Genomic DNA, 27,335 nt, shown 5'->3' on the forward strand with positions numbered 1-27,335 from the left:
AAGTGTGCGCTGAAGGAACTGTCTGCGAGAGGGCTTCTGAGGATAAACTGGGCTCACCCCACGTGGTGATTTTATCCACTGTGTCTCTAAGGGGAGGATCTGCGGTGCATGCTGCAGGAGAGCACAGGCTCTTTCCACCAACCACCAGACCCTGGGCACGTGTGGCGTGGGTGAGTAGGCAAAGGAGGCCAGGAAGAACAAAAGAAACACCAGGGAGATCGTTAGGGTGCCCATGGAGGAGGGAGTCACCTCTGTGAGGCCCTCACACACCTTCTCATCCATGAGAACTGGGACAATGCCAAAGAAGGGCCTCATCGCCATTCCAGGGAGGATTTCTGCCCCTTCTTCTGAGGGCCGTGGTGCGATGCAGATGCCACCTGTTTCTGTGGGGTGACAGGGAAGAAACACTGATGGGCCAAGAGATTAGTGACACATTTATCCAGGCCATGCTGTGAAGAATCTGGGACAGATACGCTGGCTGGTGCTCTCCTAGGATGGGAGGTGGGTGAAACTGCCCATTTGGGCCAAGGAAATGGCCCGCACTGTCACAAGGACTTTTCTGTGAGGCAAAACTAGACTTGGGTTCTGGTCTCCCCCACTGTAGAATGGGACTAGGGTGGGTGCTGCCTCTCCTCCTTTGAGGCCCTGCTTGTCTACTATTTTCTTCAATGGGAAAAGTGGAGTTCACCTACTTGCACAGGAAGATGAAGAAGAATTGCTTCCGGACCAGTGCCCATGTCCACACAGACCAAACAACAAAAACAGACACCCACAAATTCCTTTTTTTACATTATCTCTCTGGCACTTCCCTCTACCAGCCTTCATGGAAATACCTCACAAAACACAGCTGTAATCTTAGTCCTGTGCTCTCCTGAATGAATGAGAACTAAGCCATTTGGAACATCCCACTTCCTGGCTTCTGGAAAGAAGAGATGTCAGCTAACATCTGTGGTCGTCTCCCGCCCCAAACATTCTAAGTCAGATACCCAAGAGAAGAGGGGGCAAATCTAAACAAAATGCACAGAAAATTCCTTTTCCCACTAAAATTTAGGTTTAGACTTACAGTCCCTTAAACAACAGGGCTCATTCTCATCATGTGTACTTGCATTCAAAAAGTGGCTTATGAGGAAAGTAAACATTTAGCTGCATACTTATTACATGTCAGGCCTTGGGCAACATGCATTAGTGGTATTCATTCCATCCTTATCTAGGGCTCATTTTACAAATGAGGAACCCAAGGTTCAGAGAAGTGTCAAGCCTTACAGCTGCAAAGCCAGGCTCCACCTCTGAGCTTCAGACACCAGATTTTCAACAAGCATATATGCTGAGGACTGAGGCATTAGTGGTACCGGTATCATTCACAGAACCTCACACCTGTATCCACTACTCAATGATTAGCTATGTGTTCTCAGTGCAGTAATGTTGAGACCAGAGCTGTTGCAGAAGGGACCCACTTGTACTTGATTCCCAAGTATGCCCTGAGCCCTCCTCTTGGGAGATGCTCTCACCTGTCTGCCACCATGTGTCCACCAGTGTACATCTGCTGTCCCCCACCACATTGTGGAGCCACTCCCAGGCCTCGTGGTTGATTGGTTCTCCCACTGAAACCACACACAAAATGGAAAAAGATATTAATAGACCACAATAAACCTTAAATGAAAAGGAATATATTGTTAAGGTGAAAACAGTTCTATAATTTTTCTGAAGGACATAAAAGGCGGTTTGAAAAAGCAGTGAGAACTGTCATGTTATGGCCATGAAAGAAATACAAATTTCATTTTCATTTTTACCATTGGAGGGTCAAAATTTTTTTTTAATTGACAAGAATATAGGGGAAAGAATATCACATGCACTTTAGGAGTGTAATTTGAGATAGCATTTGGATATTTCTCTTAATATTTAAGAGTGCATACACCCTAGACAACTACTTTGGTCAACTATTTGGGGTGGATTACATTAAAGTTAATATAGATTTATCCTATTATGCAAAAATGTTACTCCTGGCACACACTCCACAAAAACAAGAGCCTATGTCCATCAAAAATGGACACATAAAAATGAACATACAAGAATGTTCACAGTGGCCAAACATGAAAATGCTATCCATCAAAAGTCAAATGGAGAAATAAAGTGTGGTGTATTCATTCAGTGAACTACCATACAGCATGAAAACAAGTAAGCCACTACCACCATAGGGCGAACCTCAGAGTCATGGCTCCAAGCAATTGCAGCAGGCACAACAGTTTAACACATGAATAATAAGCCCATGTACATGAAGTTCAAGAATAAGCAAATCAATCCACACTGACAGCAGCCAAGCAGTGGTCATATCTGAGGGCCCTGACTGGGAGGAAGCATAAAGGAGCCTTCTGGGGACTGGAAACTTCCATGGTTTTATCTGGGTGTGGTAACATACATGTATATATGTAAATAGTTCTCAAGCTGAACACTTGACAGTTGTGCATTTCACTGTATTTTATACCTTAACAAAAATGGAAAAGTGCTTATGCCCTATGACTATTTCTGATTCTCAGTATCTACCTTCTGTGACCTGAATGTATATGCCTCCCAAGTTTATGTTGAAATCCTAACACTAAGACACTACACTGGTGAAACACTCACACCAGACTAGCATTCAACCAGAAGCTGCAGGTTTGGACATACTGTTGCTAAAATAGTTAAATACTCTCATGACAATTGCCTCTTGTTCAGGACCACCCATGATGCAGCAGCTAACCAAGGTCTGTCCTGACCAGGGTCTCCCATGCTGGTCACACAAGTGGCTGGGTGTTGTGTGTATCCCCCCTACACTCACACAAGGAGGCAGGAAGATGCTAAAGCAACACTGGTTGATACTGGGAAACTGTCAACTGCCCCAATAGCCAACCACAGGGAAGTGACTACAAGAACGAAGGCAAATCCCCACAGGATGGTGTGAGCAAATTTTCAAACATGGCAGAGCCATATGGAAAACTCTGTCTATGGTTGTGTTAAGTAAATATCACATTATAATAGTACAGTGTGATCATGTTCATGACAAAGAAATCATCTCAGAACCGAGCTGTGTCTTTGCATAGGAATATAACTTTGAAGAATATGCTGAAAGGTATACAAGAAACAGGGTTCCCTGGAAAAGCGTTCATGGAGGACAAGAGCTTTCATTGCAAAGTACTGAGTTTTGCTTTTTACAATAAGATTATACCTATGTGGTACCTATAAAATTGAAAGTTAAAATAATTTTTATTCTTTTATTAAAACATTTATTAAAGATTTTATTTATTTTGAGAGAGAGGGGAAGGGAAGGAGAAAAAGAGGGAGGGAAACATCAGTGCGTGGTTGCCTTTCATGTGCCCCCTACTGGGGACCTGGCCCACAACCCAGGCATGTGCCCTGACTGGGAATCAAACCAGTGATCCTTTTGTTCACAGGCCCGCACTCAATCCACTGAGCTACACCAGCCAGGGCAAAATAATTCTTTTAATAAATACATATCTTGGGGTACAAGTCTTGAGTGAGCTGGATTCTAATGACTAGTAAGATTAAATGAAGTCAACACACCCAAAGCCAGTAGTGTTGTGAGGGCTAATCCAACTGCCTAGAATAGTCCTGATATTATTACCACAGCAGGAGACTGGTACCAAGCTGACCTTGCCCAGGTATGAAGCACACAGCTTATCTGACAGCCAACAGCCCAAGGTCCAGAACAGTTAAGGAAATCCTCAGGAGAAGTAGCATAGAGAGAGGCTTTGGGGAGGTTTGGGATCCTGAGGTGGAAGGGGGCAATGGGGCACTGTAGGCAAGGGGGACAGAGTGAACCAGGGCCCTAAGTCCTGTATCAGCATTGCTTGCCCTCCTTACTGACAAGTAAGTGTGCACACTGTCACTGAGCTCCCTTTTCCATGGACAAAACTGGTAGAAACACATCCCATGCAAAACTACAAAGCAGATCTGTGTATTCACCAAGGAGCATGGAGGGCCTCTCACCATTTTTTCCTCCTGACCACACCTGGCAACACATGTAGGGGCAGAAATGAAATGCACCAGGGAAAAGCAGAGAGAACAAGCAGGACCTCCTTGTACCCTCTGAACTAATCCCATTTCACAGGAAGGTTTTGCCAAACGCCTTCATATGACTTGGCAACCTCCATCAAACTAAAACTGAAGATAACCCTTGATCTCACAACTACCTGCCTGGAAATATCTAAAGTGAGAGCAGTGCACAGCACACAATGACATTTGCTTGGAAATAGTCATCACCCAACATCACAGGAATACTCAGTGTACAGTAATTGATTTCCACAGAGCAATCCCATGCAGTCACTGAAGAAAGGGCTCAGGTCTTAACTTGCGGGGTCGGTAAGAATTCATGAGGACAAAACCCATAATAAAGAGGGGTACAGAAAGTGTCTGAAATGCTGTGCTCTGTTCTGTTAATACCTGTGGGCTCTGAGGAAGGGCTGACAGGCCTCTCTTCCTACCTGATGCAGACTTGCATTGTTTGAATGCATCACAGACACAGCCACATAGTTTTCGTGATTAAAATCATTTAAAAGCCTGCAGTGGCTCTGATAAGACAATACCCATTCCCTCTCCAGCTGCAGAGCAGTGCTCACCTGACCCCAGTGTCCGCAGGGATGAGCGGTCGTACTTCCTCACCCAGGAATCTCCATATTTCAGCAACAGCCGGATAGCTGTTGGGGCACCATAGAACTGGTTGATCTTCAATCTCTGCACCATTTCCCAATACCGACCTACAAAAAAGTCCAATTCAGTCAGTCTGAGAGCCCACCAAACAGTATCTATTTTAACCTAATTTAGAGATCAGTCAACAAACTCAGTACTGAATACATGCAAATACCCTGCATTGTTTGCAAAAACAGGATTCAATACCCATCATGGGATTGGAAGGGAAACCTCTGGGAAGGGTTCCCTGTGGCAGTTGTCCCCCAGCACACACCCATCTGGCTGGCCCTTTTGTAAAGAGTCTTTACCTGGCTCTGGACAGCTACACCTACACAGTGTACCCCATATGATATAGTGAGGAATCAGTTAAAAAGATGTTACTGTGAATTTAAAAATAACCCATGTAGCATTAACATGCAACTTGTGTTTAATTGCATTTAAATGGTCTCTAAAGTGGTGACTGGTGCTCCCCTGGAATACTGCGGACAGGCCATGAATGCATGTATCCCAGGGATCAGGGCAACGGCCCAGTATGCACTCACCTCATTTCCTGTAAGTTGCTGTCCCCACTCGCCTGTCCCCCTGACTTACCACCATTGTTCTACCCACAGGAAGCTGCACTTACAGAGGTTGAAGTGACTGCACCTAAGACATGGCTCTTAATCCCTAGCTATGCCCCCTACATATCCTTCCTAAAGAGCATACAGTTCCACTGGGAGGCTAGAGAGGAGCAAGGGGAGATGACAAAGATGTTCCACATACAACTGTCAGCACTGTGGGATGTTTGGGCAAGAGCCTTCTGGCAGGGCCACCATCACTGGATTACATTAAAAAAATACTTGAGGTCACTGAGTTGAGTGGGAGGAAGAGGCCAAGGTAAGCAAGACACAGCCATGCCCTCCAAGTGAAATCAGTTCATGGAGGGGGCACTAGGCCATGCATGACACACTTTGACAGAACAGCCCTGGAGACACAGGTGGAAGGCTGTCCTTCTCCATCTGGAGGAACTGTGAAGGCTGTCAGTGGCCTGGGCTTCAAGGAAAGACTGGACCTGGTCTGGTGGCCATAGAGGTAAGAGGAACAGCCTGAGCCAGGCAGTTTAAGTTAAAGAATTCTGCAGTGGGTGGTCTTGAGACAGCTTCCAGTACCAAATTAGACCCCCTTCTATTGCTCATCTGATCTTATTGTGGACAAGGCCCCAAGCTCTGGCCCATTTGTCAGGGCCCAAGGCTTGGCAGCTATGCGATGGGACCACAAACCACAACCAGGCCAGAGAGCAGGCCTTTACACCACACTCTTGTGCATCTCTCCTTCCTCAACCTCCCTCCCAGGGACCCTATTTGGGTTTCCAGTCCTTACCAGCATCAGGGTAAACTGGGGTGCTCTCAAAAAGGACACTGGTTGCTCCATTGCAGAGGGGTCCATATACCACATAGCTGTGTCCAGTGATCCAGCCGATATCGGCCACACAGCCGAAGACATCTCCTGGCTGGTAGTCAAACACAAGCTGCAGAAACAGAAGAGGCTATCAGAAGCCTATGACCCCACATTCCCACATGTTACTGAGAGTGTTCTATAACTACAAGATGCAGCTGCTCCTTGGCCACCGAGAGCAGAGGAGTAAGTTAAAAGACAGAGTTACTGGTACAAGAACAACACAGTGACTCAGAGGACAGTGAAGGAAGCCAGACCTCAGAGTATACACTGCATGAACCCCAGCTTGAGAAACCCAATCCATATGCAGAGGTCACACCACAGCTGGTCTTGCCACAATCTTGCTTTGGAGGGGCAGGTCAGGGCCTTCTAGGGGCTGAAGATGCCCCATGCCCACATGTAGTCACAGGTAAAACTTCATCAAGTGGTATGTATAAGGGCATCTTTCTGAATTAAATTATGCCACAATTTAAAAAAATCATTTAAAAACTGCAAAAAATTAAAATAAAAAAGACCAAGAAGTGCCTCAAGCATCATTAGCTTCTAAGAACCTCACAGGAGAGATGGGTGTCTCCTGCATTCTTGCCAAAGGGTCCAACCTGAGCTTGATCACATCTCTGGATCTAAATCCCCTTTGCAGGAAATATGGAGGACAGAGGGAAAAATGACCAGATGCTATCATAAAGTTGAAGGAAATGGAAAGAATGGAGGGAAACCTTTAGGGTAAAAAAGGCTTAAAAAGCCTGGGTTGGTGTGGCTCAGTGGTTGAGTGCCAGCCTGCGAATCAAAGGGTCGGCAGTTCAATTCCCAGTCTAGGGCACATGCCTAGGTTGCAGGCCAGGTCCCCAGTAGGCGGCGCGCAAGAGGCAATCACACATTGTTGTTTCTCTCCCTCTTTCTCCCTCCCTTCCCCTCTATCTAAAAGTAAATAAATAAAATCTTTTTTTTAAAAAGGCTTAAAAGATTTAGCAAAAAAATGTCAGTGGCAAGAGTAAGCTACAGGATCTGGGGATGAACATCCAGGTGATAACTAGAAAAAGGAAAACACAAGTCAGGATGTGCGGAGAGGGCTGAGGGTGGAAGGGCTGTGAAAGGGTTTCTGTAAGACATTTCATTTCCTGAATGAAGTGGGTTTACCTTATAATAATGTTTTTCTGTATGTGTTCTATTATACAATAAAACTTTTTTTAAATCAGGGAACAAGGGGCTCTAGTCTTCTGCTGCCAGAGATGAAAGGTGAGATTCTCCAGGAGTTCCCAGACAGCACAGTGGTGGTCTGCATGTGGCTAGGTCCCCGTGGAGTCATGTCCAAGCAGGGGATGACAGAGGGTGGATTCTTTCAAGGAAGACTGTACTTTCACTGCCCTGGTGGATCAGGATACCCATATTCCAAAACCCCACAGCATTTTGGAAAAGGATTTTTAATACAACTCAGACACAAATTGTCAAGTCTTTCAAGAGGCTGGAGATTTCTCTCCTTGCAGTCCTGGGGCTAGCATGAAAGCACTGTGGGAAAATATGAGCCCCTCACACCCATGGGAACCACTTTACAGCAGGAGGAGAGTTCTAGCCCTAAATTCAGCCTCACCTGTCCCCTGCTCAATCTCACCAGGGAGGCAAGCACCTCCCACCCTCCACTTGCCACCAAGGTCATACCCTGTGCGTCAGGGCAGCATACAACAGGTAGCCTGCCTGGGTGTGCACAAGGCCCTTGGGCATCCCGGTGCTCCCGGAGGTGTAGAGCAGAAAGAGCATGTCCTCACTGCCCATGCTCTCTGGGGCACACACAGGGTCCTCCTTAGCCATTTCCTGTAAGAGGGAAGACAAAAACAGCCCCACCCAGGGCAGTTAGCCTCTCCTCTCCATTTGGCCTCCCCAAGAACACCTCTCCCTGGCTACTGTGAGACTCAGGCTGGCTGGATTAGAGCTCACTTCTCTGGCCTGCCCTAGTTCAAGTCCACATGCAGAGAAGGCACAAAATAAAAGAATGAATCCAATCATTTCTGTTACATTAACTGTTGTTACACTATATTTGTGGTATTTGAGTTCCATCTCTCCAACCAGGATATAAGCCTATCAAAACTACAGGGGAACCCTGGACACCTCCGGGTGACCCACATTCAGAACCACAATCTGACAAGACTCAAACCTAGTTAACCCAACAATAACCTCTCCTCCTCAAACCATACAAAGTAAGGTAAACCCACCTGCTCAAGTGGGACATCCAGATGCCCCATGTGGACCTTGTTGTCTGTCCTGTGAGCTACCAAGACATGCTGGATGGTTGGGCAGTGCTTCACAGCTTCATCCACTATCTTCTTCAGCTCCACCACACGCCCTCCCCGCAGTCCTTGGTTGAAGGTGATTACCACCTTACACTTTGCTAATAGAGACAATGGACATTTCTGATCAGTTTTCTTTCCACTGAGCCTCATGGCCCAGACTGGCAGCCACACATTCCAAGCACAGGGGTGTGATAGAGAAAGTTCAACATTGAGGAAAAGAGTCAACAAAAAAGTGAAGGGTAAGCCTACTGTGCAATCTTTGTACATAATACAGAAGCACCAGGCCTTTTCCTAGCTCTGAGGAGGAGGAAGAAGCCACAGGAGATAAACTGAAGCTGAATTCTTCCAGCCTTTCACCATTTCTTCCTACCTGCCCCAGAGGCTTTTCCAGGTGACAAGCCATCACATTGCCCCCAGCCACAGCCACCATGAAGCAGAGACCAAGAAAGCTGGGAAGCCAGAGACCAAACCCCAACATGTCCTATGCAGCCCCTAAATTGTCTAGGACCAAACTGCCAGAGAACAGAGACACCATCCCAGGTGGATGCCAGGAGCTGTTGGCCCCTACCCTCACCTTCAGGGGAAGGCCCTGCAGGTTCCGCACTTGCTCTTCAATGATGCAGGCAGGCTCAGCTAGGCTCAGGGCAATGGTAGGCTGACAGCAGAGCAGGGAATTAGGTATAGACACAACTAGACCTCAGGACCACAGAAGAAAGATCCTCTACACTGTGTCTTAACTTGAATGAACCAGTGGAATCAGGCTACAGTCGGTATTGTTTTTAAATCTTCGCCCAAGGATATGTTTATTGATTTTAGAGAGAGAGAGAGGGAGAGAGAAAGGCAGAAACATCGATGTGAAAGAAAAATATTGATTAGTTGCCTCCCGTACATGTCCTGGCTGGGAATCGCACCCATAACCTAGGTACATGCCCTAGACGATGCTCCAAACAACTGAGTCACTCTGCCAAGGCTACAGTGGGTTTTTATTTGGTTCCCTAAGGAAGAGCCTGGAACAAACATCCAGTATAGTACTGTCTAGTGGGGCCCAGGCACATCACTCGAAACTTTTAATCAAGGTCTTCTTTTGGAGCCACAGGAAGAAGTGCTAGGGAATTACTCCAACTCTAGCAGCCCTCTTGAGAACAAGTGGTTCTCAAGAGCTGGAGTATAAATACCCCAACTCCCTCACCCCAGGGTACAGGGGTTATCCTGACACATGTCTTGAGTTGGCCAAAAAGTTCGTTTGCTTTTTTTCTTGTAAGATGGCTCTAGTAGCACGTAGTTGTCTTTAACTTCATTAAAAACAATTTTGTTAGATTATATTGTGAAAGCTGTCATATCAGCATGCATTTAAAAAAAGCTTACCAAAATTGGTGAATTTTTGTGTAGCCATTTTAATATTGAAGATGGAAGAAAATATGCAACATTTCCAGCATATTATGTTTTATTATTTCAAGAAAGGTAAAAATGCAACTGAAACACAAAAAAAGATTTGTGCAGTATATAAAGAAGGTGCGGTGACTGACGGAATGTGTCAAAAGTGATTTGTGAGGTTTTGTGCTGGAGATTTCTCTCTGGGTAATGCTCCACAGTTCAGTAGACCAGTTGACAGTGACCAAATCGAGAACAATCTACATCATACCATGCAAGAGATAACTGACATACTCAAAATATCCAAATCAATAAAGTTATTGGTGAAAATGAAAACTGTGTCTTTTATTTTATAGAAAAAACGATACAGACTTTTCGGCCACCCCAACAGTTCTATCATCTTACATGGTTTTCCTGAGGGACTGAGCTCTGGTCACCCACTGTAAAAGCTGATCTTATTTGATTCCCTTTCCCAGCCTCACTCCCATGGCCTTATAGCACTGCCCAAATGAACCTAAACTCTCATCTCAGGATCTGCTTCTAGGGGAGCCCAATCTAAGGCACAGATCTCACTCAGCTTTTCAGTATGAAAAGCAATTTCTAGCAACATACCGCATTCTGTCTACCTCTCAAGAGCCCTAGTAAATGAAATAGTCTTGAGGGCTACCTGAGAATTCTCCAGAAAGATCTTTGCAGATGGATGACTCAGCAGAGTCATACAGGGGTCAAACAGATAATCTAGACTGCCAGAGGTGTCACGGACAGTGCCATCTGGCTCTGCATACCAAGGGACCCTAGCCACACACACTCTTTGCTCCTCAGGCCTTGACAATCAGTCACCTTGTGAAAACAAATTCTGTATGGTAGGGCCTGCCACAGATTGTCCAGGACTATGTCCCTCAGAACTGGGACTGGTCTAGGTGAGATCCCTGTGGGGAAGGAAGGGAGATGACCCAGCAGGTGCGAAGGGACCCTTCTCAAGGAAGCCCCAGGAGAAAACACTGGCCTAGCCCATCCAACATGCTAGTATTGTGTTATGTGGGTTTTAGCTCCTCCCCGGCCTCCCTTGGCTCATGCCTCATTCCTGGAGCTCATTTGTCCAAAGCCTCCACTTGGGTGGTTCTCAAGGGTGGGTGTATATGTTTGGTCCCTAGGAAGCATGCAGGGAGCACATATTGCCCTGAGGTTCCCTGTTGCTGGGCAACAAGTAAAGGGCAAGTGCATAGTATTGGGGCACAGGCAGGATCAGCCTGATGATTTGTCTTGGAGGATTTGATTTACCTTTGTGGTTTTTGAGCAAGTATCAGCACCTGTATTAGTTTTCTATGGTTCCCATAGCCAATTACTATACACTTAGTGGCTTAGAACATTCAGTTTTTTAGCTCACAGTTCTGTAGCTCAGGTGAGCTCCACAGGGTTCAGTTCTAAGAATCTCAAGGCCAAAATCAAGGTGTCAGGGGGCTGGGCTCTTATATGAAGGCTCTCTGGGAGAATCTACTTCCAAGGCTTATTTAGGGTGTAGGAAGGCTCTGTTCTATGTGACTTGCTGTCAGCCAGTGGTCATTCTCAGCTTCTAGAGCCACCTGCATTTCCTGGTTTGTGACCCCTGTATCTTCAAAGGCAGTAAAAGTAGGTCAACTCCTTCTCACCCTTTGAACCTCCCCTTCTGCCATGTCTTCTGCTTCCAGCCAAAGGAACCTCTCTGCTTTTAAGGGTTTGTGTAATTAGATTAGGCGCACTGGACAGTTTTTCTGCTTTAAGGTATATTACATCTATACAGTCCTTCTGCCATGTTAGGTGACATAATCACAGGTTCTGGGGGACTAGGGAGTGGATATTTATGCAGGCCATTATTCTGTGCCAACAGCATCTCTCAGAGCCATTCTCTTGACCCCAACCCTCCTCACCACACCTCCCTCTCTCTCCATTCCTCATATGGCCTAAAGCAAGAAACTAGATAAAGGGAAGATGAGTGTTCAGGCCAGCCCAGGGGACTAGAACTCTAGAATAATACATACTACCTGAAGTGGCCACAGAGCTCATGGTGAGACCTTGGTGGCCATTCTCATACTCCCACTCTCCCAAGGGCAGATTAAAGATAGCTACAAATTCTTGACCGTGTTTCATACTACTCATGATGAGTGGGTTCTAGATCTCATTCCCTGGAATTTGGAATGGGCATTGACTGTTTTGATCATTGGAGTATAGCTAAAATGATGCCATGTGTATTATGGGGTAGGCCTTTAGTGTAACTGGCAATTTCCACTTCCTTCCTCTTGGAGCCATGCACTACTATGTAACAAGTATGGCTACTTGAGGTTGCCACTCTGTGAGAAAGCACAAGTTAGTCAAGTGGAAAGTGCCACACAAAGAGAAAACAATGCCTGACCAGCCTCCACCATTCAAGCCAACCCTAATGATATCCTAAGCATCATGGAACAGGAAAAGCCATTCCCAATATGCCCATATGACTCTTGCTTCACAGAATCATGAAATACAATAATAATATTTAGTTTAAGCTAATGTTTTAAGCACTAAGTTGTGGAATAGTTTATTAAGTACCAACAAATTACTCAGCAATAATTACACAGTGACACAAAGCACTCTCTCACTGACCAAAGTGGGTACAGACACCTGTCCCAACAGAGTCCTGCCCCTAGGACCCTGACATCTAAAGAGCTATACACAGAGATTGAAAGGTACTGGGGAGGAGCCCCTGTAAAGGCAAAGCTCTAGAGAAAATTTAGAGGAGTGTCCCCTACTGAGGTCCTCAGAGCCTCAGCCCCTGCCCTCCCATGGTCTGGCTGTTTAAGATTCCTGAGGCTCTGGGTACTGCCCCAGCAGGCAACTACTAAATCCCTATATGCTAAGTTCCTAGAATCAAACTGTTACCTTTTTCCAAGAATTTTAACAGAAACAATTGGTAACTATGGGCATATCAGCAAGAGAGAAAATTAGCAGCCTTGTGTAATGATAAAAGCATGGACTCTTGTGGCAGAATGCCTGCATTCAAGCCCTGGATCTGTCACTAACTAACAATTCGACTTTGAGCAAGTCACGTAACCTCCCTGTGCCTCAGTTTCCTTGTGTTTAAAAAATGAATACTCACCCTGGCTGGTGTGGCTCAGTGGATTGAGCGCTGGCCTGTGAACCAAAGGGTTGCCTGTTGGATTCCCAGTCTAGGGCACATGCCTGGGATGTGGGCCATGTCCCCAATAGCTGGCATGCGAGAGGCAATTACACAGTCACTGTGTAATTATTGCTGAGTAGTTTGCTGGTACTTAATAAACTATTCCACAACTTAGTGCTTAAAACATTAGCTTAAACTAAATATTATTGTATTTCATGATTCTGTGAAGCAGGAGTCAGATGGGCATATTGGGAATGGCTTTTCCTGTTCCATGATGCTTAGGATATCATGTTATTAATGTTTCTCTCTCTCTTTCTCCCTCCTTTCCCCTCTCTAAAAACAATAAAAAAAAAATTTTTTTAAAGGACACTATCTAAAGGGTGAAAAGATAACTCACAGAATGGAAGAGAATAACTGCAAATTATATATCTATAAAAGTCTAGTATCCAGCATATATAGAGGACTCTTACAACTCAACAATACAACAACCAATTAAAAGATGGGCAAAGAACTTTTTTTTCAAGTAAGACATAGAAATGGACAATAAGCACATGAAAGATGCTCAGTGATACTGGCCATATAGAAAATGCAAATCAAAACCACAAGGAGATAACCGCTTCTTATCTATCAGAATAGCTATAACTTTTTTTCAAAAAGGGAAAAAACAAATTTTGATGAGAATTTGGAGAAATTGTGACACTCATAAATTGCTGGTCACAGTGGGAAATAGCGCAGCTCCTTTGGAAAACAATTTTGCAGTTCCTCACTAAGTTAAACATAGACTTACCATTTATGCTAGCAATTCCACACCTACATATATACTTAAAAAATTAAAAGCAGGTGTTCTTGTATACATTCACACCTCTATTCACTACATCCAAAAAGTGTAAACAACTCAAATGTCCATCAACAGGTGCATGGATAAATAAAACGTGGTATATCTATGTAGTGAAATATTATTCAGCTACACAAAATGAAGTACTGATACACATTCCAACATGGATTAACCTTCAAAACATTATGCTTAGTGAAACAAGCCAAATACAACAGGCTACATATTGTGGATTCATTTATACACAATATCCAGAATATGCAAATTATAGAAATGGAAAACAGATTAGTGGTTGCCAGAGGCTGTGGGTAGGGGGAAATGGGGAATGCACACTTAATGGATATGAGGAATCCATTTGGGGTGAGGAAAAGTTCTGGAATAGATAATGATGATGGTTGCACAGCACTGTGAATGTACTTAATACCACGAAATTCAACATTTTAAAATGGTTACAAATGTAATACTAAAGGGAGAAATAATAAGAATATTGCTCTATACACTATTTATGAGGACTAAGTTAGTGATATTAAAGTCAATGGACCTGTACTCAGAAAACTACACAAAACTAAAGAAAGAAATTAAGGAAAACACAAACAAATGGAAGCAAGTACCAAGCTCATGGATCGGAGGAATTAACATCATCAAAATGTCCATACTACCCAAAGCAATTTATAGATTCAATGCAATCCCTTTTAAAGTACCAATGACATATTTCACACATATAGAACAAACATTTCAAAAATTAATATGGGACTTCCAGCCAAGATAGAGGCATAGGTAGACACTCTCTGCCTCTTCGCACAACCAAAAGAAGGACAACAAATTTAAAAACAAAAAACAACCAGAACTGACAAAAAATCGAACTCTTTGGAAGTCCAACAACCAAGGAGTTAAGGAAGAAACATTCATCCAGACCAGTAGGAGGGGCGGAGACAGGCAGCTGGATGGAGAGGACTCCTGGCAAGGCAGCTGCTGGAGGACTGGGTGGTCCCACATTTGCATGCAGGTAAACCAGGAACAACAACTGGGGAGTGAGTGAGATAGACAGCACAGCTCAGGTCAGTTTGGGGAAATAAAGCCTCAAAGCCTCTGACTAAAATACACCTGTGGGGGTTGTAGCAGTGGGAGAAACTCCCAGCCTCACAGGAGAGTTCACTGGAGAGGTCCACTGGATCTTAGAACATACACAAACCCGCCCACCTGGGGAATCAACACTAGAAGGACCCAATTCGATTATGGGTAGTGGGGGAAGTGACTGAAAACCTGCAGAGAGCAGAGCAAGCAGCACACTTCCCTCTCAGACCTGTCCCTCACATACAGCATCACAAGGCAGCAATGTGGATGGCCCCACCCTGGTGAACACTGACGGCTCTGCCCCTTACTATGTAACAGGCTCTCTGAGACCAAAAAAAAAAAAAAAAAAAGGCCCAAATGAAAAAACAGATCAAAGCTCCAGAAAAAATACAACTAAGCAACAAAGAGATAGCCAAACTATCAGGTGCACAGTTCAAAACACTGGTAATTAGGATGCTCACAGAATTGCTGGAATGTGGTCACAAATTAGAGGAAAAAATGAAGGCTACAAAAAATGAAATAAAGAAAAATGTACAGGGAACCAACAATTACAGGAAGAAAACCGGGACTCAAATCAACAGTTCAGAGCAGAAGGAAGAAAGAAATATTCACCCAGAAAAGAATGAAGAAACAAGAATTTGAAAAAATGAGGAGAGACTTAGGAACCTCTAAGACATTATTAAACGTTCCAACATCCAAATCATAGGGGTGCCAGAAGAAGAAGAGGAAGAGCAAGAAATTGAAAACTTATTTGAACAAATAATGAAGGAGAACTTCCCTAATCTGGCAAAAGAAATAAACTTTCAGGAAATCCAGGAAGCTCAGAGAGTCCCAAAGAAGTTAAGACCCAAAGAGGAACACATCAAGGCACATCATAATTACATTACCCAACATTAAATAGGAGAGAATCTTACAAGCAGCAAGAGGAAAGGAGACAGTCACCTACGAAGGAGTTCCCATAAGAGTGTCAGCTGATTTCTCAAAATAGACCTTGCATGCAAGAAGGGGCTAGAAAGAAGTATTCCAAGTCATGAAAGGCAAGGACCTACATCCAAGATTGCTCTATCCAGCAAAGCTTTAATTTAGAATGGAAGGGCAGATAAAGTGCTTCCCAGATAAGGGCAAGTCAAAGGAGTTCATCATCACCCAGCCCTTATTATATGAAATGTTAAACGGACTTGTCTAAGATAAAGAAGATCAAAAATATGAACAGTAAAATGACAACAAACTCACAGCTATTAACAACCAAGCCTAAAAAAAAACTCAACATAAACAAACTAAGCAAACAACTAGAAATAGAACAGAATCACAGAAATACAGATCACATGGAGGGTTATCGGTGGGGGAGTGGGAGGGGGAGAGAGGGGGAAAAGGTACAGAGAAGAAAGAGCATAAATGGTAGAAAATAGAAAAAGGGAGATTAAAATTAGTATAGGAAATGTAGAGAGAAGCCAAAGAACTTATATGTATGAGCCATGGACATGCACTAAAGGGGGGGGGGAATGCAGATGGGAGGGGGTGTGCGGGGTGGAGGGGAATAAAGGGGAGAAAATGGGACAACTATAATAGCATAATCAATAAAATATATTAAAAAAATAAACATGCAGATCAAAGTAAAAAAAAAAAGCTTATATGGAACCATAAATGACCCAGAATAGCTGAAGCAATTTTGAGAAAGAAGATCAAAGTAGGAGGGATCATAATACTTGATATCAAACTGTATTACAAGGCCACTGTAATCAAAACAGCCTGTTACTATCATAAGAACAGACACATAGACCAATGGAACAAAATAAGAGAGCCCAGAAATAAGCCCAAATCTATATGGTCAATTAATATTTCACAAAGGAGGGCAGATGCATAAAATGGAGTAAAAATAGTCTTTTCAACAACTGGTGTTGGGAGATCTGGACAGCTACATGCAAAAAAATGAAACTTGATCACAAACTTATACTATACAGAAAAATAAATTCAAGGTGGATAAAAAACTTAAATTAAGTAATGACACCATGAGAGTCCTAGAGGAGAACATAGGCAGGAAAATCTCAGACATTCCATGCAGCAATATTTTCACTGATTTGTCCCCTAAAGCGAGGAATATAAAGGAAAGAATAAACAAATGGGATCTCATCAAGATAAAAAGCTTCTGCATAGACAAAGAAAACAGCATTAACATGAAAAGAGAACCAACTATATGGAAAATACTTGCCAATGGTATCTCGGACAAGGGTTTGATCTCCAAAATATATAAAGAACTCACAGGACTCCACTCCAGGAACACAAATAACCCAATTAAAAAAATGGGCAAAGGACCTGAACAGACACCTCTCCAAGGAGGACATACAGAGGGCCCAGAGACATATGAAAGGCTGCTCAGCATCACTAGCCATCAGAGAGATGCAAATTAAAACCACAATGAGATGCCACTGCACACCACTCAGAATGACCATCATAAACAAATCAACAAACAACAAGTGTTGAGGATGTGGAGAAAAGGGAACCCTAGTGCAGTATTGGTGGGACTGCAGACTGGTGCAGCCACTGTGGAAAACAGTATGGAATTTCCTCAGAAAACTTAAAATGGAACTGCCTTTTGACCCAGCAATTATACTGCTGGGATTATATCCTAAGAACCCTGAAACACCAATCCAAAAGAACCTATGCACCCCAGTGTTCACAGCAGCACAATTTACCATAGCCAAGTGCTGGAAGCAACCTAAGTACCCATCAGCAAATGAGTGGATCAAAAAACTATGGTACATTTACACAATGGAATATACATAGCAGAAAGAAAGAAGGAGCTCCTACCCTTTGTGACAACATGGATGGAACTGGAGAGCATTATGCTAAGTGAAATAAGCCAGGCAGTGAAAGACAAATACCATATGATTTCACCTATAAGTGGAACCTAATCAACAAAACAAACAAGGAAGCAAAATATCACCAGAGACATTGAAATTAAGAACAAAGTGACAGTAATCAGAGGGGCAGTGGGAGGGGATAATGTGGGAAAAAGGGGGAAGGGTTTTCAGGAACAACTATAAAGGACACATGGAGAAAACCAAAGTAGGAGTGGAAGCAGGGGAGGGAGTTGGGGATGGCTGTGGTGGAGAGAGAATGATAGGGTGTAAATGTAGACAACTGTACTTGCACAACAATAAAATAATTTTAAAAAATAAAGTCAATGATCTTTGTAAACTGCTTCGAAACTGCCTAGCACATAGAAAGTGCTTCAGTTTAGAGAAAGAAGTGGCAGCACCAACCCTTAGAAGTGGAGGGAGAAAACGTTGAAAGGGAGTCAAAAGGCTTATAAGCCTTTTCTAAAGAGGGTGGTCAGCAAAAGTCAGAGAACTCCAGCTTTTAGCTCTGTTTATTACTCATAGGCAAGTCTTCCATGAGACACAAAGAACTCCAATGGCCCCCAGAACTTGGCATCCTCCTTGGGAGCCAGCTAAAGGATTCTCTCTAGAACCTCATTGGAGAAGGATTCTGACCACATGAAAATGGGGCACCATTATAACAATGGGCTCTCTGACACCAAAAAAAGGAAATAGATGATATTTTTCTGCACCTTGTCCAGGAAATTCTGACCCATCTGTAGACAGAAAGCCTTAAAGATACATCACTAGCTCCCACACCTGACTCTAGGCCTCCAGAGATGGTTCCCCATCATTCTTCACAATGGAAGGCTTCCTTCCAGCTATTGTTCTGTGGGACCTTCCCTGTACACCCCTAGCCTCATCTCACCCTACCCATTTCTTCCCTTCTCTTGTCTTCTGGAACCACACCAGGCCCTTATACACTCAATTCTTCCCATCACTCAGCTGGTACCTATGCTGTTCCCTCCACCTAGTTAAGCACAACATGCTCAGATCTCAGCTTATAGAACAAATGCTCATTCAGCAGTGTGTCTGTCCCTGGTAGTGTCTGACATTTGTCTGTGTAACTTTTATTAATGCCTATCTGTACTCTGAGTCCAAGGAACAAGAACTAGGTAACTCCAGTTCCTCCCTCATTTTCTGTGCCCACATGCTCACCATCATTGATCCTTCCAGCCAAGGACTCCGCACTGAAGCCAGCAAAGATGACTGTGTGGACAGCTCCAATCCTGGCACAGGCAAGCATTGCAGCCACAGCCATTGGAGATATAGACATATAAATGGCCACACGGTCCCCTCGACAAACTCCATGCCTCTTCAACATGTTGGCCAGGCGGCAGGTGGTCTCCAACAGCTCCCTGTGGCACAGAGAAGAGAAGGCTATCAGAGATGGAGGAGACCCAAAAATCAGAAAAATTTGGAGTGGAATGATTCTGCAAGTACTGTATACCTAGCCAGTGCCTGGAAGATAGCAGACAATTAAATACTTATTGCATGGTAAAGTCTTTTCCAGAAAACAATGTTTTTAACTTTGTAGAGTGTGATTGACAAAGATTCATTGTCACACTGCTGAGGTAAAATGACTGTTCTTGCATCTGTTTAGGGGATGGCTTCTCAAAGACCACAAGTGTCCAAAGCGAAGATTGTCATATCCCTGAGACTTCTCAAAATGTTCACCTCCAAAATAAAGATATCATAAGTAAGACAGTTACTGGGAAAAATCAAGGCCCGGTTTTCTGAATCAACACAAGCCATAGCACCAAGCAAGGCTCTTGCCAGGCAGAGACCCAGGCTCAGGCAGCAGACCCCAACTCTGTGAACCCACAGTGAGACGGGAAGGAAGAGAAGCTGCAGGATGACAGTAACACTCCATGTAGCCCTGAGGCAGGGTTGGTGGATAGCAGAAGCACCCCATTTCTCTTTATGCTAAGTGCTGAAAGGGCACAGTGGGATGGAGTCCAACTGTGCCAAGGGCCCACTATCCCACACCTCTCCCCTCCCACATATGACCCCACTTTCCACTCTCCAGCTTATATAAAGACTCAGCTTGTCAATAAGAACCCTGTGTCTCCCTGAACAACATGATTGGCTTGGGGATTATCACATGACCAAACCTGGCCCATTCAGAGTCTATGGCAGTCAATTCCAGTACCTGGTCTAGCTGAACCTGCACTTTGGAAATAACCATTTTCTCATTAAAAAAAATTTTTAAAAAGATTTTATTTATTTATTTTTAGAGAGAGGGAAAGGGAAAGAGGGAGAGAAACATCAATGGGTGGTTGCCTCTCATGCGCCCCGCACTGGGGACCTGGCTCGCAACCCAGGCATGCACCCTGACTGGGAATCGAACCTGCAACCCTTTGGTTTGCTGGCCCATGCTCAATCCACTGAGCTACATCAGCCAGGGCCACTTTTTCATTTTTGCTATACATGGTTTGATTTTAACTTATTACTTAATAAAAAGAACTAACACAGGAGGACAGAATAAGGGGAAACCAAGGCTCTCCTCTTGTCACCAGGTTGTGCCACTACATTAGTAAATCCATAAACTACTACTGACTTCCTTTTTTATGCTTGTTAACAAGTCTGCATTCACACTTAAAAACAAAAACTGACAAAAGAAAAACGAAAAAATACCATTCAGTACAGGAGACTAAATAACCATGTGTAGTCTCAAAATAAATTTGATTCCTTAAGAAGTCTAATTACTTTCTGTTGTCTTTAATAAATAAATAAATACATATATTTGTATGTATTATTCTATGATTCTACCTGGTTCCTCTACTTCATTGAAGATCTAGGGTCATAAAAGCATTGTGTGCCTCACTGAATAGTGTCTGTAATGATGCAGAAAGGTTACAAGTGGCAGTCTGGTCCTTCATTGATCTGAACTATCCATGGCTTCATTGTAAGTGATTGTCCTTTTGGGATCTTCTGCAAATTCCAAACAGAATCCATTTCTTTAGTGTGATATACAATAGCAGCCCTCAGGTCAAAAGGACCCCAGCTATCATTCCTTTCTAGACTTCTCTGGTATCTGTTCTTTGGTGGAACCTAATAAAGTGTTTATAGGAGATGCCAGAGGATTTTGATTTTCTATCTTGTGGTCTTTTAAGAGAAACACTAAAGCACCTTTACTACTGCTGTCTGCTTTTTGCAGATTACCTATATTACTGGGTTCCAAGGATAAGGTTCCATTCTCACTAGTAGTCCCAGATTTTAGAATGCTACCCAGAACTTGAGGAGCAGTCCATTTTTCCAGCTCATAAGCCTTGGGAATACAGGATGCTCAGATATTGAGGAAATTATTTCAGCACTCAGTGAAATCAAAGTGGTAAGATATTCCCCTTGAAATGTCTCTTACATCACTTTATGATCTGATGACTTCCCAGTAACAGTTTCAGGGCCAGCACTGGACTCATTTTTAAATGATAAACCCCACTAATTCTGGGAGCTATCCCCCAGGTTTTGCTGATATGTCTAAGAGTGTAGATTCACTTGGACTGTGCTCAACAGCATAGTTTGCATATTTGAAAGGTACATTAAAAGGTTAGACTTAATTTGTTCACCAGCTGCTGAAAGGAGGACTTGTCCCAGAGAATAATCAGTCCCAGAAGAGATGGGTGTTAAGGTATTAGCAGCAGTAGTTACTAGTGGCTGAGCTCCTGGAGAATACACACTTGCATCAGTCCTGGCTAAAACAAGCCCATTATGAAAGTTGGCTGAAGTAACAGATTTTAGCACTAACACAGAGACCTGCAATAACCAATTTGAAGATGGGGTCTGAGTTTTCCCAATAGATAAAGAAGAGGATAAAGATGAAAATGGTGACACACAATTGTTCTGTAGTTTTGTTGAGGTTTTCCTTAATTTTGCTTGCATACCTTATTTTAAGAACTATTTTAGCACTGTAATTGTACACTGGAAAAACTGGAGGAAGTTTAAATAGGGTCCAAAAGTTCTTTGGAGGCAACAACAGAAGCATACTTTCCTTTGAGCTAATCATCAAACCAGGTATTAATATCAGATCTTTTCTGCAGTATATCACCCACAGCAGGCTTTCCTCAATTTGTTCCTCCAGGCCCATTTTCATACTTCTAAATGGGCTTTGAATCATTTACACGATTTCCCTTTTGTTCACTGTAGTCAGGCTTGAGTTTCAAATCCTTGTTTGAAGGTCGAGACACTGGTTTCTTGTTGCATTGTTTTGTGCTACACTAATAAAGGTTTTCACAACCCTTGGCATTATTTCACCTAGCTTTCCTTTTTTAAGGAGTGGCATATCCACTCTCAGACCCACCACTCAATTATCTGCTGCTTTGCCCGTATAACCATTAGTAATATAGCCAGAATTATTGTTACAACACCTTTGGAATTGCTATAGTACCACTCTTATCTACAGACTGGTTCCATATTTATTTTCATAAGACTTTCCATTCTTTTTGTCCATATTGTTTTTCTGAATTAAATACCTCATTTTAATTCCTACTTTCCCAAAGGTGCTGGCTTTTAAAGTCTGCTTCAGATTAGTGTCTATGACATGTAGATTGCCATTGAGGACCACGGAAATAGGGTTGGTAACTTCATCAGAACCCAGGTTTTTTAAAGATATTTCTCTTTCTTCAGCATTACCATTTAGTTCATCATAGCCTGTTTTCCTCTTGCACGTTTCCGGGTGCTGCTAGAGGGCATTTCTGCTCATGTTTCAGCAGCTTTGGCTGGGCCTTGGAGCTGCCCTTGGCTCCAAGCTGCAGGTATTGGTGAGGTTGCTGGTGATGGTGGTGGTGATGGTGGTTGTGGCTGTGGTTGTAGAAATAGTAATGGTGGTGGTGGTGCAGCTGCTGCTGCTGCTGCTACTGCAGTCAGGTAGGTGGCAGTGGCTGTGATGGTGCAGTCTGTGGCTGGCTAAGCTTCTCCAATGAAAGCAGCTGGGACTCCCTGGCTGAGGCTGAAGTTTACAGTACCATCAGGATCTGAGCTTGACTTTCTTGTCTTCTCTTTATTCTCCAACACATCCCCTGACAAGAGCTAGCTGAACAAGTCAGGAAAAGGTGGAAATTCCAGGAACTAAGTCTGCAGGCAAGAACCAGATAAAAATCCCAAGAGCACAGCTAAAAAATTGGTCTGCACTGGAAGGATCCAAGATAGCAATGGCAACCCTTCCCAAGCAACCTTTTCACAAACTTTCCTTCATCAGCATGTTAAAAATCACAGCTGGAGATTTAACAGTAATGAGATGCAATTTATGGCCAGGCATGTTCCCAGTATGTTTAGAAACTGTGATGCTCCTCTGCAATTCCTAGATCCCCACCTTTTCCTCAGAAATCCTTATCCCCCTAAACCCACCTACGTGCCACTAACCCTTTAAGATTCTCCCTAATTTCTTCAAATTGGAGAAATAGTCTTTAGAACATAAGCTTGCCCTTTTCCATGCCTTGATTGAAGAATAAAGTTTCTTCTCTGCTTTACCAAATACAGTCTCATTCTATTGGTGTGAGCAACATTGGGCACAAGGATCTTATTTGGGGTCACTGACACATAAGGTTTTGGTGACACTCTCTCTAGTTGGGAAGGCCACTGGCAGGAAGGCACCCCAGTCCTCTGCAGTACTCCAAGAGGCCCCTAGTGGGGCAGAGATGGCTTCTGCAAGCCAGCAGGTCAGGCCCTCCTTCAAGTTCTTCAAGGCCCCTACAAGTATTTCCACAGTTTCCCTCTGCTCAATGGATAATCAAGGAAATTGTTCCGAAGAACGGCAAAACTCAACAAGAAGCTGCCCAAAAAACCACAGAATTAAAATGAAAGGTCCTTATCTCAAGCAGGGACCTCAAGGGGGCCTTTGTTTATTTCCAAAGCCATCAGGCAAGGAGACCAGAAGAGAACCAAGTCACAAGGCTAGTGTGCACTTCACCCCACCATCACCAGTAACTCCTGCCCAGGCTGGCTCCAGCATGCATGCTTTGTAAGATTTCATCTTTTCCCCTTAAAGCTTTCAGGAGGACAAAGGCACCTTTCATTAGCATCCCACCCACCACTTGCTAAGTTTATGATGAAAGAAAAAGCCCCCAACAGCCCCCAACATCAAAGTCCTCAGAATCCAGGGGCCAGAAACACTTATACTACTCCAGGGGCAGAGGCTGGGATGGCCTGTTGACACTGCTGAACAGGCAACTATACTCAATGACGCAGAAGAGTAACTCAAGTCCAGTACAGATGCCATTTTCATAGCTCTAAGTATTTAAGCCTTCAGGCAATCCCTTGGGGAGATAGAGGATTGAGTGTGTGTCACAGATCAATGGTGATGAAATTCAATCATTTTGCAGACCAAACACAGCAGTTTGAAGTCAATGAACAAATGTGAACTATATCAACACAGACCTGTGTTAGCAATCTTTTATATTTCTTTTTGAATTTTTGATTTATTTTCTTGTTATTCAATTACAGTTGTCTCCATTTTCTCCCCACCTCTCTACCCAAACCCAGCAAAACCCACCTCCCTCCCCCTTGGTTTCCTCCATGTGTCCTTTACAGTAGTTCCTAAAAACCCTTTGCCCCACTATCCCTTCCCCCCTCGCCCTGGATATTAGATTGTTCATAACTTCAATGTCTCTGGTTAGGTTTTGTTTGCTTTTTTCTTCTGTTATGTCCCAGTTACAGGTGAGATTATATGATATTTGTCCCTCACCACCTGGCTTATTTCACTAGCATAATGCTCTCCAGTTCCATCCATGCTGTGGCAAAGGGTAGGAGCTCCTTCATTCTCTGCTGCATAGAATTCCATTGTGTAAATGTACCATAGTTTTTTGATCCACTCATTTGCTGATGGGCACTTAGGTTGTTTCCACTACTTGGCTATTATAAATTGTGCTGCTATAACATTGAGGTGCATAGGTTCTTTTGGATTGGTGATTCAGGCTTCATAGGGTATAATCCCAGGAGCAGAATTGCTGGGTCAAAAGGCAGTTCAATTTCTAGTTTTCTGAGGAAATTCCAGTTTTCCACAGTGGCTGCACCATCAACAATGTACTAGCTCTACATTGCCACCAAGAGTGCACTAGTATTACCTTTTCTCCGCATCCTCTCCAACATTTGTTGATTTCTTTATGTTTGCCACTCTGACTAGTGTGAGATGGTATCTCATTCTGGTTTTAGTTTGCATCTCTCTGATGGGTAGTGATGCTGAGCATCTTTTCATATGTCTCTGGACCCTCTCTATGTCCTTGGAGAAATGTCCATTCAAGTCTTTTGCCCATTTTTTAATTGGGTTACTTGTGTTCCTGGAGTGGAGTCCTGTGAGTTCTTTATATAGTTTGGAGATCAGACCCTTGTCTGATGCATCATTGGCAAATATGTTTTCCCATACTCTTGGTTCTCTTTGTATTTGAATGCTTTTTTTCTTTACCCATGCAGACGCTTTTTATTTTGATGATGTCCCATTTGTTTATTCTTTCCTGTATGTCCCTTGCTTTAGGGGTCATGTCTGTGAGGATGTTGGTGCATGGAATGTCTCAGATTTTCCTGTCAGTGTTTTCCTATAGGACTTTTATGGTGTTATGACTTATATTTAACTCTTATCCACCTAGAATTTATTTTTGTGTATGGTGTAAGTTGGTGATCGAGTCTCATTTTTTTGCACATAGCTGTCCAGGTCTCCCAACACCAATGTTGAAGAAGCTATTTTTTGCTCCATTTTATGCTCCTGCCTTTCTCAAATATTAATCGACCTTAGAGACTTGGATTTATTTCTGTTCTCTGTTCTGTTCCATTGCTCTATGAGCCTGTTTTTATTCCAGTACCAGGCTATTTTGATTACAGTAGCCTTGTAATACAGTTTGATATCAGGTATTGTGATGCCTCCTGCTTTGTTCTTCTTTCTCAAAATTGCTGCAGCTATTCAGGGTCGTTTATGGTTCCATATGAATTTCTGAAATGTTTGTTCTGTATCTGTGAAATATGTCATGGGTACTTTAATAGGGATTGCATTGATTCTATAAATCTCTTTGGGTAGTATGGCCATTTTGATGTTAATTATTCCAATCCATGAGCATGGTACGTGCTTCCATTTCTTTGTATCTTCATTAATTTATTTCTTCTGTGTTGTGTAGTTTTCTGAGTACAGGTCTTTTACCTCCTTCGTTAGGTTTATTCCTAGGTGCTTTATGTTTCTTGTTCCTATATTAAATGGGATTTCTTTCCTAATTTCTGTTTCTGATGTTTCATTGTTGGTGTATAAACATGCCTTTGATTTCTGAGTATTGACTTTGTATCCAGCTGTTTTGCCATATTCATTTATAGGTCAAGTAGTTTTTTGGTGATCTATAGGATTTCCCATGTACACTATTATGTCATCTGCTAACAATGAGTTTCATTTCCTCCTTTCAAATTTGGATGCCCTTTATTTCTTTTTCTTCTCTGGTTGCTGTGGCTAGGACTTCCAACACTATGTTGAATAGGAGTGGTGAGAGAGGGCATCCTTGTCTTCTTCCTGATCTTACTGGGAAAGCTCTAAGTTTTTGGCCATTGAGTATGATGTTGGCTCTGGGTCTCTCATATATGGCCTTTATTATGTTGAGGAATGCTCCCTCTATTCCCACTTTGCTGAGTGTTTTTATCATAAATGGGTGCTGTACCTTATCAAATGCTTTTTCTGCATCTATTGATATGATCATGTGGTTTTGTCTTTGCTTTTGTTTATGTGGTGCATTATGTTTATTGATGTGCAAATATTGTACCATCCTTGCATCCCTGGGACGAATCCCACTTGATCGTGGTGTATGATCTTTTTAATGTATTGCTGGATGCGGTATGCCAATATTTTGTTCAGGATTTTAGTATCTATGTTCATCACTGATATTGGCCTGAAGTTTTCTTTCTTTGTTAAGACTTTATCTGATATGGGGTTTAGGATGATGCTGGATTCATAAAACGAGTTTGGGAAGTCTTCCATCTTCTTGAATTTTTTGAAATAATCTGTGGAGGATGGGGGTTACTCTCCCTTAAATACTGTGTAGAATTCACCTGTGAAACTGTCTGGTCCAGGGCTTTTGTGTGTTAGAAGCTTTTTGATTACTGTTTCAATTTCATCAGGTATTATTAGTGTATTCAGGCTTTCTGCTTCTTCTTCATTCAGTTTTGGAAGGTTATATTTTTCTAGAAATTTGTCCACTTCATCTAGGTTTTCACATTTCTTGGCATATAGTTCTTCGTAGTACTTTCTTACAATCCTTTGTATTTCTGTGGTATCAGTTGTAGTCTCTCCTCTTTCATTTCTGAATGTGTTTATTTGGGTCCTCTCTTTTTTTTTTTTTCTTGATGAGCCTGCTTAAGGGCTTGTTGATTTTGTTTACCTCTTCAAAGAACCAGATCTTGGATTCATTCATCCTTACAATTGTATTTTTAGTCTCTATGTCATTTAACACCGCTCTGATCTTGGTTATTTCCCTCCTTTTACCTGTTCTGTGTTGTCTTTGTTGTTGTTCCGGGAGTTCTTGTAGGCATAGGGTAAGGTCGTTTATTTGAAATGGTTCTATTCTTTTTAGTTAGGACTGTATCGCTATGAACTTCTCTCTCAGGACTGCCTTTGCTGTGTCCCATAGGTTTAGGATTGTTGTGAGTTCATTTTCATTTCTTTCCAGAAAATTTTTGACTTC

General features: G+C 43.0%; 1 protein-coding gene and 1 pseudogene across 2 annotated transcripts in view; both read right to left on the minus strand.

Moving 5' to 3' along the window:
* ACSS1 (acyl-CoA synthetase short chain family member 1) overlaps positions 1–27,335 on the minus strand; it is a 72,947-nt gene that overhangs the window by 10,310 nt on the left and 35,302 nt on the right. The window contains exons 3-9 of one of the 2 annotated variants that reach the window (XM_053926206.2): positions 18,847–19,046; positions 8,325–8,500; positions 7,774–7,926; positions 6,043–6,190; positions 4,614–4,751; positions 1,509–1,601; positions 271–383 (exon numbers count right to left, since the gene is read on the minus strand). In XM_053926206.2, the coding sequence (XP_053782181.1) occupies positions 271–383; positions 1,509–1,601; positions 4,614–4,751; positions 6,043–6,190; positions 7,774–7,926; positions 8,325–8,500; positions 18,847–19,046 (1,021 nt within the window). The remainder of the gene's footprint in view (positions 1–270; positions 384–1,508; positions 1,602–4,613; positions 4,752–6,042; positions 6,191–7,773; positions 7,927–8,324; positions 8,501–18,846; positions 19,047–27,335) is intronic. The other variant, XM_053926207.2, reaches the window with a different exon arrangement.
* LOC139441003 (FMR1-interacting protein NUFIP2 pseudogene) lies at positions 20,567–27,065 on the minus strand (annotated as a pseudogene).

The sequence above is a fragment of the Desmodus rotundus genome, chromosome 6 (assembly GCF_022682495.2).
Source record: "Desmodus rotundus isolate HL8 chromosome 6, HLdesRot8A.1, whole genome shotgun sequence".
Classification (NCBI taxonomy): Eukaryota; Metazoa; Chordata; class Mammalia; order Chiroptera; family Phyllostomidae; genus Desmodus; species Desmodus rotundus.